The 14,009-nt window shown below is 34.8% G+C and overlaps 1 protein-coding gene across 1 annotated transcript in view; it reads left to right on the top strand.

Annotated features, from left to right (window-relative positions):
* LOC113517572 (T-box transcription factor mls-1-like) overlaps window positions 1–14,009 on the top strand; it is a 48,809-nt gene that overhangs the window by 23,170 nt on the left and 11,630 nt on the right. The window contains exon 3 of the mRNA XM_026902281.3: window positions 11,353–11,620. Within this exon, the coding sequence (XP_026758082.1) occupies window positions 11,353–11,620 (268 nt within the window). The remainder of the gene's footprint in view (window positions 1–11,352; window positions 11,621–14,009) is intronic.

Raw genomic sequence — 14,009 nt, 5'->3', positions numbered from 1 at the left:
GTATTAGATAATATTTTTTGTGATCGTCAACTCAACATAAATGGGTGTGCGTAAATTGAGTGTACGGTATGCTGAATGACTGCTCACAACCAATTTAGAGAATGGTCCGTAACAATGAAATCCGTAATAAATGTTCGTTTTATAATAAATCTACAACAACAAACAATATATATTTTTTATTAAATATTTAAAAATATATACATAAAATCCGATAATTAAGTCGATAGTTATCAATAGTTTTTGCATATTTGCAAAATGTTGATAGGTAATTTACATATCATCATACCTCGATAATCGTAACAAATATATATATATATATATATATATATATATATATATATATATATATATATATATATATATATATATATATATATATATATATATATATATACTATGACATTCAAATACAAATTTTTCTTTATGAATAAATATAAAAAAAAATAATAATAAAGGATATAGTAATAGTCGTTATTTGCCTTAGTTTACAAAACTGTTAAGATTTTGTAAATTGTCAAAATATGATATTTTGCAATTTTGCAAAATGTTACAATTATAATTTGCATATGACCACATCTTGAAAGTCGAAATAAAAGGATTTATCTATATCCTCTTTAGGGTTGCATTTGCAAAGTGCATTCTGATCGTGTGCATTGTGCGTTATCTTATCGATCTGTAGGGCGTTTGCACGGCGTCAAAAGGCACATAATAGGCTATAGATGCGGGCGGCAGATAGCGAGTGTGCGCGGGCGGCAAATGCAACATACTCGCTTGTCGGCTGTCTTCAGAATTACCGCGCGTTTTGTCCGCCCTTACATTCGCAATTTACGAGCGGTACAGATCCCGGTGGCGCCGGGTCGGCGCTTGGATATTTTGCATTTTTATACAACACACCTCATTTGTGAATGAGATCTCATCAAAGTTGTATAATTGTCGTTTATAAGGTTTTTCGGACAAGGCAAGTTTTCCGATTGAAACGCTTTCAGATGAGATTTTTAGATTCTATGTTGTGTCAGATATACAGTAGTTACACCTGTAATTAACTATTGTTTATTATATTTAAATTTTTTGTCAATTTCAAAACTGACTGTTCTTTGTAGATAAGTTTTAGTGCTATTGTTAACTTGGTATACGTATAGTTTCTCGACACTATTAGGTATGCCTTAATTAAATTAATTTCCAATAATATTATTAATAAATTAATTATCAAATAGAACGGCGCACATAAAAGCAGGATAACATAAGCAATATATACATTACTAAAGTAAATTATCATTACCATATCGGCCGTTAACTGTCCACTGCTGAAGATAAGCCTTCTCCATATGGGGAGTTTTGCCAGTAGAAGTCACGGTTAGCAACCGCAGTTAAGCTTTGGTAATATTTAAAAAAGGACGCTGCTGCTCATCCCTCGACCATAGAGTTTATTAAACCCTCTCTTACGACACCCACGGTAAAGGAAAGAGTGGACTGTTCTGCCAGGACCACATGACGAATAAAGTAAAATATAACGGTTAAAATTATTCATAATAATATGATATTCTCTTCGGATATAAAGGACTTAATGATATTAATGAATTACGCGCGTTTTCAAATAACATAAATTTACATTATATACGACGCACATTGGACGCATGCGATCAAAAGCTAATTGAGGCGGTAACCGATCAGTGTGTTTTAACAATCTCGGCAACATATCGCAACATTATCGCTGCAATTGCGGCCTACCTTATTGCGCAAAGGCGCCGACTCGGTGATTAAAAATATCCAATATCCGCATAAGGAGGTTGTAAATTTGGTGTGGATGTGCGCATAAACATGTCGCAGGTGCGCGTGCGCTGCGGGCGTGCTTTGTCCCTTGATGCCCTTGCGATGTATTGCAGAAAAGACTCGCCGCTACCATCACGCCCCGCCTCTCCATCAAAGCTTCCTCTGAAAACTGTAAAAAATTAAATAAAAACGCTATAGTCTGTAACTGGTTAATTTATATTTTAATAGTTTTAAAATTATAAATGGCACTGTAATTTGAATTATTTTTTATATATCACATAAAATCCAGTGCTTTCATATGTCCACATATTGTTACATTTTTTTTATACTACTGAGGTGGCAAATAAGCATATGGCCCACCTGATGGTAAATGCAATATCAGAGGTATAACGTTGCCGACCCTGAAGAAACCTCTTTACCCCCCTTTTGAAGAACCCCATATTGTAGTCTCTTGGGCAAACCTTACTTTATCTATAAGTTATTTTTAGTAGACGAGTACTGTAACCGTAGGACTAGTCCAAAAATTAAAAGTCATTTAACGAAAGTTAGAAGATAGAAAAAGGGACAAAATCAAGAATGAAGAAATTAGACAGAAAACTAAAGTTTGATATTTGAAATGACACCAGTACAACTACCTCTGTCGAATCTATGATAGTAGATGAGGAAGGAAAGTCCCAGCAGGAAACTTGATACATCCTCATTAGAATAGAACAACAATATCAAAAAGATAAGAAAGACGGGAGGAGGGGGATCTAATGTGTCATAAGTGAATGTGAAAGGCGAAGAACCGCATGTGATGTGATGTGATGGCATTGGAGAAGGTTTATATTTAGCAATGTATTGATACAGGCTTTGAAACAATGATGATGATAAAGTGATGAAAAAGACAATGTCAAACTGTTAATAATACCTAATTGATACCCTGTCACTTCGTTATAAAAAGTTGAAGGATACTTTTTATTGTTTAAATGAACCATAGATTTTGTGTATTTTTAATTCGGCAACCGGTGAATATTTTTTGCTCATTGCCACCTGCAGCCATCCGGCAAAAACGAATCAATAAAATACATGTTTTTTTTTTGTCACAATCTTTATGATTGAAGGTGGTGTCGCTGATTTTAAACAAAGGGCGACAGATAGACGGTGCCCATCAATATGCTAATACCATGTTACGTCTCTCGAGACGATACACTGTTTTTTGTGACCCAACCCAAATTGGGTTATTTGTTTTGTTCAGAGCATATTTCTTTACGAGTTGAGTTTGTTTGTTTGCGGGCGAGCATTTGGGGTGGCTCAAGTATTGAGTTTGTAAATTTTAAATACATGACATGTCTAGAAAATATTTGTAAACTTTTTTAATCATATTTTGACAACAGTTTTTGAAAATGTATCGAATAGAATGTAAGTAAAAAATATATATATATATATAAAATAAGATCTTGTCCTATAAAAATTTTATGTAGTATTGGCACTTTGAACATTGAATGACAAAACCGTATAAGAACTTTCCTATAGGTAGCAATAAATTTTATTAGTAATAGTTTTGTAAGACATTAAAACCAAAAATAATTATAAAATTCGAAATAAAAATCGATTGATACTATAATTACATATGATAGTGTTATTAGGCTTTACGTTAAATAATGACATTGCATTACCGAGGGGTGGAGATAAAGAGTGAGCGATAAACGTAGGTAATTTGTGGTCATGCAACAAATACTTAATACACGCGAGTGCGTGTGTTTAGTGGCACAATCGCATTTGCTGTTAAACTGATTGCATATTAAACGGTTAAACCATTTACCTGTTTGCTGTTACAAACAATAGGTATATAATTCCTTAAAAAATAAAGTGCTATAAATGAAATCTAAAACGTAAACTTAGAAAGCTTTTATAAAAATATTTTAAAGTTTAGTAATTTATTTTTTATTCTTTTTATATTAAAAAAAACTATTTAAGATCTTATTATTGATTTATTTGTCATTTAAATATAAAACTGCCTAAAAAATAGGTAATATAAGAGTTAATTAATTAATTTTATTTTAGTTTGTTTATAATATGCATTTTGTAACGATAAAAAGACATTGCAAAAATAATACTTCTCCAGTTGTGCCAAAAACAAACAAAAAAGTAATAAGTACAACAGAAGGTTACCATTTCAATCAAAAGATTTTTATCAAAATAAACAACTACCTAATAGTTGATTTAGTCTCTGGAGAATTCATAATTTAGGTTTTTGCTTTACGTAACGTAGCTTGCAAAGAGATATCTAGAAAATCGTCAAAGATATCGCTTAATTTAAAAAAAAATACAGACAAAACAAATCCTTTCGTTTAAAAATAAATAAAGAATCATCAATATTGATAGTATGATAAAGTATGCACATAACAAGTATATATCACTATATGGAATGGAATGCCATATTGGATATTATTACCAGAGATAGTGTACAAAAGTCGTTTGCTTGGGCACCTCTGTCCCATTCCTGTTTCTACCGTGAAGCAGTTGTGTTTGCATGGCTGGGTTTCGGTTTCAAGGGTGGCATATTGCAGTGAATTTATAAGGTACAGAGGAATAACACCTGAGTCCTCAGGAATGGCTACGCATGGGGGGTATCATGGGCGAAACAGTATATTCTGTTATATTCATGGTACTGCTCATGTATATAAGCGACATCAAGCCGTCCGTAAGCTTGTTTGCCATTCTAAGTTGTATAAAAAAAATACTATCGACTGGCATGTCGACTGTCGCTGTTGAAGTGAATACCCGACATGTCCAGACATACAAATGTAATGGATGACGACGATGCTAGCGAACTTACCATCTCTCCAATTAATAATTAGAACTGTAGATAAAAAACTACCAATTCAACAGAAAATACTGAAGTGTGTGCCGCGGCAGGCGAAGGCGATTCTCACGGGTCGAGTGAACATTTTGACACTTCCAGGTGTCCAATTTTTTATTCCCGCAGACAATAGAGGTGTGTTTACCCAGGCCCACATCTGGGCGGACGAAAAAACACACCGGACCTCTCGGAGAAGCGCTAATGAGCGCGGGTACACTGCATGCACAGGGTTATACTGGCATTCTTGTTCCACCCCACGACTCGAGAATTAAAGATGTTGTTTATCATTCCTGTTACAGCCATTCCAGTGTAAATGACGCGCAGATGTCTCGGTGGGACAAGGGCGCGCTTGTCGATTTAACGACGTTCCTCCTTCTTAATACTGAACTTGGGCGATAAAAAGCCCATGAAATTAGCATTAAAGATAACTACCGTTCAAGAGGGGTAGGTCAGGACTTGATTATCCAAACATAGACATTAAATGGTGTTGAGTAATGTGAAGGTACACACCAAACTACTAATGCGTTATAATCTTAACGGCATTTTTGTCCATAAAGGGGTATTGAAAACAAAGATGGTTCAGTTATTGTCGTTATGTTAACAACGGCAATAACTGGAATTTATATGTACTACAAAATGTATTACTAAATGATTCTATAACTTGTCTACAACATAGGAGATTAAAGACAAAAAAATAAATTTTTTTATGACTTCGCAATCTATCAATTTCAATATGATTGAAGTGAACTAGAACTTCGATAATTCATTTATGTAATTAAAAACTATTGTGTAATTTTCCGAACACTTCAGTGATATTTTTATCATAACATAAATTTGGACATAGAGATTTTGAGTTTGAATCATGATTATAGTATTTTGTGTTTATTTTTTACTTTATCTTTATTTAAGTGTTACAAGCGTCCATAAGCTAGTAACCATTTACCATCAGTCAGGCTGTATGCTTGTTTGCCACCTTTGTGGTATAAAAAAAAAACATTCAATAAGGAGAAAATTTTGTATAAATTACGAATAATTCTGTCTTACTAGTGGTCTAGTCTAAACTCAATAAAGCATTAGGTTTAACTCTAGGTACCTACTTTAGCCATAATTAAATTGGTATTATTATAAACTACCTATTTAATTGTAACGGGTTTCTACGGTCATTTGCACATAACATGAAGAGGTGGCCGGCACCCATAACATTGAAACGAACCAATCTTAAAATTCGAGTACGGATGTGAGAGCGGATGTGGCAGTTTCTTTCCGCACATTTAGCGCCTCCGTGCGGCAATTGGCGAGTTGTTACCGATTTACGACCCACTCTAAAGTTTATTCAACACGATTTTGGTGGTCCCATTGTGTCTTTTTTCACCGCACCGCCGCCGCCGAGCTGCCTTACCAGCTTAAAAATCTCCCCAGAGGCCTTTTATGGCGTTCCATTTTATAGTGTCTTTATTTCATTTGCATTCTCGTACAAACCGTGTCATAAACGGGTTTAACTCTAAAATATCTAAATTAAATGTTTGACACGACTTTTCGATCAAACTCTAATCAAGATTGCTCAAGAGATGTATAAAAAATTCTAGTTGTAAAAAGTTCGATTTAGATAACGGATATAACATCGTGTGGGTCGATGCTATGGGATTTTGCATAATTACATTTTGCGCGTGGATCGTCACCTCTTTGTCGGCGCGCGCGCACCTCTCAAACGAGTCGATAAATGGACCGAGCCGTGATAAGAGCCATCTCGCCCGAACGGTAGCTGAGTGGACGGATTTGTCAATGTATGGTTAACAAGAGAGGCGATACTCGCGCACTATTGAAAATACATATTTGTGTTATACGTAAACTTGTTATGTTTCCTGGAAATGTAAACATATCGCTGCCTAAACAGCTTGTCAGGGAGCTGTTCTGTACATAACGCTTTGGTTATCGATGACTGATAATCAGAAGCAGGATGTCCTTTCACGACAGTATATGTCAAAAACGTGTATACCCAATAATATGATGTTTTATAACGTTTATCTAATTTTATTTCACAATTCAAATATGTTTATTTACATAAAGATGTCATACGTCAATAGTGCGTTCTGTGAATCCTTGAGAGGCAGATTTATTTAATTTTAAGCTATTTGCCTATTTAGTATATTACAAGTATTTGACTTAATATGTATCGAATTCGATGTAGATTTAATAAATTTTAATAAAAAAAAGTTTGACATTTTTCAACTTATGTGTTTTTGGGAAAAATCTTTAGTTTCTCTGTTATAATATTATACATCTTCAAAAGGTGACAATGGAGCTGACTCTGAGGTACTATTTCCCTAAACTTATCCTTTAACCTAATATTTTAGTTTGATATTTTTTTACTGAACTAGGTGTTATCTTGCGGAAGACATGTTTGTGATTGTTTAATTCCGCTATCATTTGTATGTGTATGACTGCAAACATTCGAAGATTGACCACCACTATTGCTATCAGAAGTTCCTTATTAGCTATCAATCTTTGACTGCCATATTTATATTGATTTAACCTGATTCATAGAATAATTTATATCGACAAGTACAAGTAATTCTCACGGGCTATGTTTCTGTCCGTACCAGCGGCCACGTAAGGCAGTAGCCGGCATCGTAAACTTTAAATGGGGGCTAATTTAGTTTGTTGTTAATTGAACTTGTGTCGGCACTGGTTGGGAGGCTCTCCGGCCGCTATCTGGAGGTTGCATTAGCGACCACAGGCCACCGCCGCCGTGCCGCTCACAGCCCGCTGATAACGCTGTTATGACTGATGTGACCCGACTGGTTCTTGTTCAACATGCTATGCTTCCAATGTTCTATGAATAAAATTACAATATATACTCATAAGTAAGTACATGCACCCTTACGAATATTATAAAAGTAAGCTTGTTTATTAGCATGAACGAAGTCGCGGATCAAAACTAATAATGACAATGTCATGTTATTATAAATTAAATATGTCTTACTATAAGTACCTACTTTATGTAAGTATTTACAACACTGAAATAAATTATTTGAAAAAAATTAGACTAAAAATTTATATAACTATAGATAAATAAATTAGTGTTTTATATGAAAACACGTCAAGGCTTTTTTGTTTAATGATATAGACCTAGAAACGCCATAGACATATTTCAGGTTTGGGCCGTGCCCACCTCAGAATGCGAACGAAGTTTCACAAAGTTATGTCTGAGAGTACTTATATTACCATTCCCTTATCATCTATTAAAAAACACCTTTAAATAAGTACTTTAATATTTGACTGTGACGACTTGGCTTAATCTTTGACTATCAAGTTCGATCGTTGTTCTAAAACTATATATACGTACCGTAGCATTTTTTGTTCAAACGCTTAAATTGTAGACATCTAAATCTCTAACTGGAACCAGTGCACAAACGAAAGCAAGAAGTGAAGTAGAGGAAAAAAATATTAAATGTAATACTGATTATACGGTTTGCTCACATTAGGTTCGCAATTTAGTACCCAGTTAATGGACTTCATATGTGCGTCATAAGTACATACATATTATCTGTAGTGTTGCTAAGTAAAGCCTTTTTGTATGAAGCTTTACTTAGGCTGCATTATAAATTTATTTATTTATTTATTTAAGGCAAACAAACAGCTAAAATAATACATAATTAAATACTTAAATAGTAATTTGGTAGCCACTAGAATTTGCACAAAATAAAATACAAGTAAACGAAACACAAAATTAGACAATACTAAAATTAAACAAATATAAACAAAATTAAACAAACATATACTATTAAAAACCACAGCAACATTGTCAATAATAATGCTCAGAAGTTAATAAAACATTTTTTAAAAAAAATTTTAAACGTTAATTTGTTTAAGACCTTTCCTTACAAACTATTTTTGTTAAATCATCATAAAATAATCACTACTAATATTATTAATGTGAAAGTTAGTTTATTTGTTTGTTTCCTTATAGATCTTTAATGACTTAATCGATTACTATGAAATTTAGTTTACACGTAGGTGTACTCGTACTTTATGAGATGGTAAATTTTATAGGTTACTTTTTATCCCGGTAAGACGAAGTCGCGGGTAAAAGCTAGTTAATAAACAAATAGAATAACTCTGTTTATAATAAAATAAACCAATATTGAAAGTAAAAATTATGCAAAATGTATACATCCGTTTTTGCAATGAGTACCCCCTCAAATGACATTCGAAAGGTCTTAGTTATTTATTGGAATGATTGACGAATTATGTAGTAGGTATGCATCCACTCCGGCGGCCACTGAGATAAACAGCGGCGCCACATGTATCTGTCTTTATGACACGCTGTCGCTTTATGACCGAACAAACGGGTGCCAAAAGCCCCTCGTTGGTCGACACTTTTACTCCTATCACGGTCTTTTATAACAACGATAAATGCAAGGATCCTTCGATGGCCATTGTTTAATGCACTCGCGTTTCGGTGCCGTAACTTTATTATCACCTTCTTTGTTTCTATTCTCGAGTCTTTTTTGTAGTTAATGGATATGAGGTACTCAATTTGCCTGGTAGTATTTTTTTTTATTCTAAATTAATTTATAAGTATTAGTGTAATTGCCGTGTGGTTTCGGCATAGAATAAACCACCCCTTCCTTTCCTATGAGTGTCGTAAGATGCGACTAAGGGAGGGTGAGGGATGGGCAGCAGCGTACCTTTTAAAACATCTTCAAAGCCCAACTGCGGTTGCCAATCCGCCTGCCGAACATGGCAACTGCTGGCAAAACCTCTTAAGAGGGAGGCTTTTGTTCAGCAGTGGTCAATTAAAGGCTGATATAATGATGATGAGTATAATTGTCATCGCTACTAAAACAAGAATAAACGTTTACTCAACGTTTTGCTAGCAATAGTCAGGTCGACTTCCCCGTGGTCCCCTTTGGAAACTGTCGTGTTGAATTCCAGGTAAATTCATCACAATGGACTAACGGCCTTGCATTTTCGTTCTCACCTATCATCCCTAACTAACACCGCCAGCGTATACCGTTAGCGCAGGCGGGGTTACCACTTCATTATCAGCCATTAAAAAGAAAACGGTTTAATCCCATGTAGGTATTATAAATTATGTCATGATTGCAGTTGTTATTTATGGTATACTTTGCAGAGCAAAATTTGAAATTATTTAAATTTCTGCATTGAATAGCGCTTCAATAAATTTGGTATTTATTTTTATAGTAATGATTCAGTTATAAATTCGACCTGTTCTTTTTTTATTTTTACTTTAATTTGCAAATACATATTTATATATTAAGTAAATATATATGATACGAGTTTTACAAGTATACATACTTATACATGAAATACTCGTTTATATACTTGGATTAGAAGATGCTACAATAAACTTGCATTAAACTGGTTTTCTCATTTAATCTACATCGTGTAGTACGCACAGAAATAACAAATAGGTATCAATATAATATATAATATCAATAAAATAATGTATAATAGTTTATATGCAAAATGTCCATTTTTAGGATTTTTAGGATTCTTTTTTATCATAATACGGAAATTTCATAATTTATCAGGGCGTGTATGACATAACAGTGAGGGAAAGGACTATCGAGACATCCAAATTCAAACCTGGAGACGGACCTGCTTTGACTATGAAAGATTATTATAGAAACCCGGCCTCTGCTATAGTTACCTATATACTGGCGGGGCATCAGTAAGGAATAATAGTTGAGAATAAAAAGGCAGGTCATATAGCTCACCGTGACGAATTCAAAGATCAATTAGTCGCTATAGTTTTCAGGCAGTTGATAACAATGAGAACTAACCTCCCCATTACTAACGAAGCCGTTTCCCCCGCTACCTCTGAATTACGACAAATCATGTATATAATAATGTTTTCTTTTTATTATTATATTAGACGTTGACTATCCAATGCTGGACATAAACCTCTTCCATAAGGGGAAGTCACCAATAGTTGCCACGCTTGGCAGCCGGATTGGCAACTGCAGTTAGATTTTCGTATTGTTTTAAGAGGAACGCTGTTGCCCATCATTTAACCCTTAGTCGCCTCTTACGACTTCTAAAGAAATAGAAGGGATGGCCCATTCTACGCTGGGACCACACGGCAATTTTGTATATAAAACGCATATATTAAAAACAACCCGACGAAGTAGAAATGTCTCGATCTTCATTCGAAACCATTGTAGTTACTTCTTAATGAATTCATCTTAATTGGTTGACTGGCTTATCGATATCATTAACTGGTAAACCGCTAGCTTATTTCTTTACCACAAACGAGGTTACCATTCCATTATTATCTATTAAAATTCATAAAGCATTCTATACCTACTATGTTTTTATGAAACTTAGCAAGTAAGCTGACGGCCCATCTGATGGAAAATGGTAACCGTCACCTATAGTACCTGACCTATATTACCTATAACCTGAGAAGTACCATGGACTAAGAGAGTATACTATTTCGCCCATGATACCTCCCATGCCTTGCCATTCCTGAAGACTCAGGTATTATTCCTCTGAACCCTGTAAATTTACTGCCATAACCCTTCAAACCGAAATACAGCCATGCAAACACAATTGCTTCTCGGTAGAAACACGAATGGGACAGAGGTGCACAAGCAAACACTTTTGTATAAAGTTTTCGTCTGGTAAATTCTGTACTATTGTATTTATAAAAATGATTAAAAATTTAAATCATCAAACAATTTCCACATAATATTAAATGTTTGTTACAGACGCATGTTTCCATCACTCCGGGTTTCGCTTGCCGGGTTGGACCCTCGTGAAGAGTACTGCGTTCTCCTTGAAATGTCTCTGGTGGGACGCCGACGCTGGCGGTGGGCCGGGGGAGCGTGGGCAGCCGCTGGTGGCGCGGAACCCCAGTCACCAAGGAGGCTGATGCTGCACCCCGACTCACCAGCTCCCGGACACCACTGGACTGCCAACCCAGTATCATTCAGTAAACTCAAGTTGACGAACAACACCATGGATGCACAAGGCCATGTAAGTAGTCTTCATTCTATGTAAAATGTAGTAAGAGACACGAAAGAATGAACTCAAAAGTGATGTATGCGAGCTAAATGCCCAAGACCATACCTACATAATGATGAGATACTCGAGATGAGATGAGATACTCGTATAAAAAAATCTTAGTTATGCACTGAATAATTAATATGTAGTAATGATAATGATTAAATGATATTTCTGGATACTGTGACTTAAAATTTTCACGAAAAAAGGGTCGAAAGCGTGCCAGTAATACCTATCTCTGGTAATACAGAATTAGCTGATGAACAATTTTAAGGCTATATTCTTGACAACTCTATGCAACATTTTTTTTTATACAACTTAGAATGGCAAACAAGCTGACGGCCCATCTGATGGAAAGTGGTAACCGTCGCCTATAGACCTGAGCAGTACCATGGACATAACAGAGTATAGGTACTGTTTCGCCCATGATACCCCCCCATGTGTTGCCATTCCTGAGGACTCAGGTGTTATTCCTCTGTACCCAGTAAATTCACGCCAAATCCGCCTAGCTTTTCTTTAATCTAGCCCATATCGTTAGTTCTTGGCTTTCCACGTCTTATTCCTTCTATTCTGTACACTGACGAAAACATATTGATAGATTCGTTTGCTAATTTTCTAAAAAGGTAGGTATTTAATAATTATCTATTCCAGATATACTTAGTAAAATTATAGAGTTAAAGGAGGTTGTGTCTATGGTTATCCGTGCAGTGCAGTAAGAAAATTGTTTGCTCATTTAAAAATATAATAATTGATAATTTAGCACTGCACGTAAGTGCTAGGTTGATATGTTGTCCCACCAGTGTTATCTTCATTTCCTATATTTATATTTAGTATATAAGATCATTTTTATTTGCCAATATAGTTAGTTGAGAGTCAGTTATAAGCCAGCGGAAATACCTACACATCTCTACCAACCTCGTCTTCTCAATTCACCCGCAATAAAAGTCAAAATCTAGTCCTAACATGACTGCATTTATTACAGTACTTTATTAAAATATTTTTTAACAAACATCTATCAGTCTTCTATCTGATATACGCAACGTGAGCACACTCTGATTTTTAGTCGTAGCATTCGTGACTAGGCCGTAGACTGCCTACATACTTTCAAAGGAAACGCCTACCAAGCAACCACTTCCCCATTGATATTGGTTAGCGAACACAAAACAGTTTTAGACTCTATCACTATGTTTATAGAAATCGATACTCAATAACAACACGCGGGCCTATATTCTCTTAACATAAAAAAGATAGTTGTTACAGCGTTCGGAATGGAAAACAAACTTAAACGTTAGCGGATAGAGTTTAAATCAGCTCGCACATTGTGTTTCTTAATATGCACCGCAGGAGTCTTTAGACTACAAAGACGTCTATAAGTATTTCGTCACTGGAACAAATAAATTGAAAAGTTTTGAATAGAGGCTTTGGCGCGGTGAATAACTGTATTTCTTTATACTGTCCGGGTGTTTAAACAAGGCGGTTGACGCCTTGATTAATAACGCTGTATATGACCACGTGTATGCCTTCCAAGGTTCTATGTACATAGTTTATTTAAAGTGTCTTGTTTAAGGAAATGCTGCTACGGTAATTGTAAAAGCATACACAAATGTCGTAAAAGTGACGGCTTAGTGTTTATTAATGTTGGTAGGAAGAAATGTATGACCGTTGGTATGCTCATGTTGGTATTTGTTATTCACACAGATTTTCTTTATATTACGCTTATAAATAAAATTTTATAGTCCAACAATGAAATATGTGCATTTCTATTTGTAACCTCGTCGTTCTTTACTAAGGTAACTACTTAGATATGTAGTTATTCTAGAATACCGGCTGAAATAGAAAAAAAAAAATACCTGACAAGAGCAATTCAAATTAATATTGAGTACCTACCTATATCGTACAAGTTACATCGACAAAAAATGCATTTATTTATTATTCTTGAAACCTGCCTACCTAGACGCTAACTAAGATTCTGTAATCAATGAATCATTTATGAACTAAAGTATCCATTAAAAACACCTATTAAATATACAACACTATTTATTAAGCTCCGTTTACACAGACCAGTGTTAAAAAGTTTTTTAGTTCCGGCCCGTCCGACCTCAGCATCCGGTATTTCTGTGTGCATATCGCGATGACCTTTTGAATTACAGAACAAACTATTGTAAAATTCTACATAACTTTGTTTAATTTATACAAAAAAATACCCTTATCTCTTTAAATGGCATGAGGGTTATTTTTAACTACATATTTGTTAACCCTTTGTTTTAAACACACGTGACACATCGTTTACCTATCAAAACAGACCGTGTTTATGGCTATCAGACATGTAACAAAACATCATAACATGTCTTATGACGGGTTG

This window comes from Galleria mellonella, unplaced genomic scaffold (assembly GCF_026898425.1).
Source record: "Galleria mellonella isolate WM207_F2 unplaced genomic scaffold, CSIRO_AGI_GalMel_v1 utg78, whole genome shotgun sequence".
Classification (NCBI taxonomy): domain Eukaryota; kingdom Metazoa; phylum Arthropoda; class Insecta; order Lepidoptera; family Pyralidae; genus Galleria; species Galleria mellonella.
Note: the sequence above shows the minus strand (reverse complement) of the source record. Positions and strands in the feature narration are given on the sequence as shown.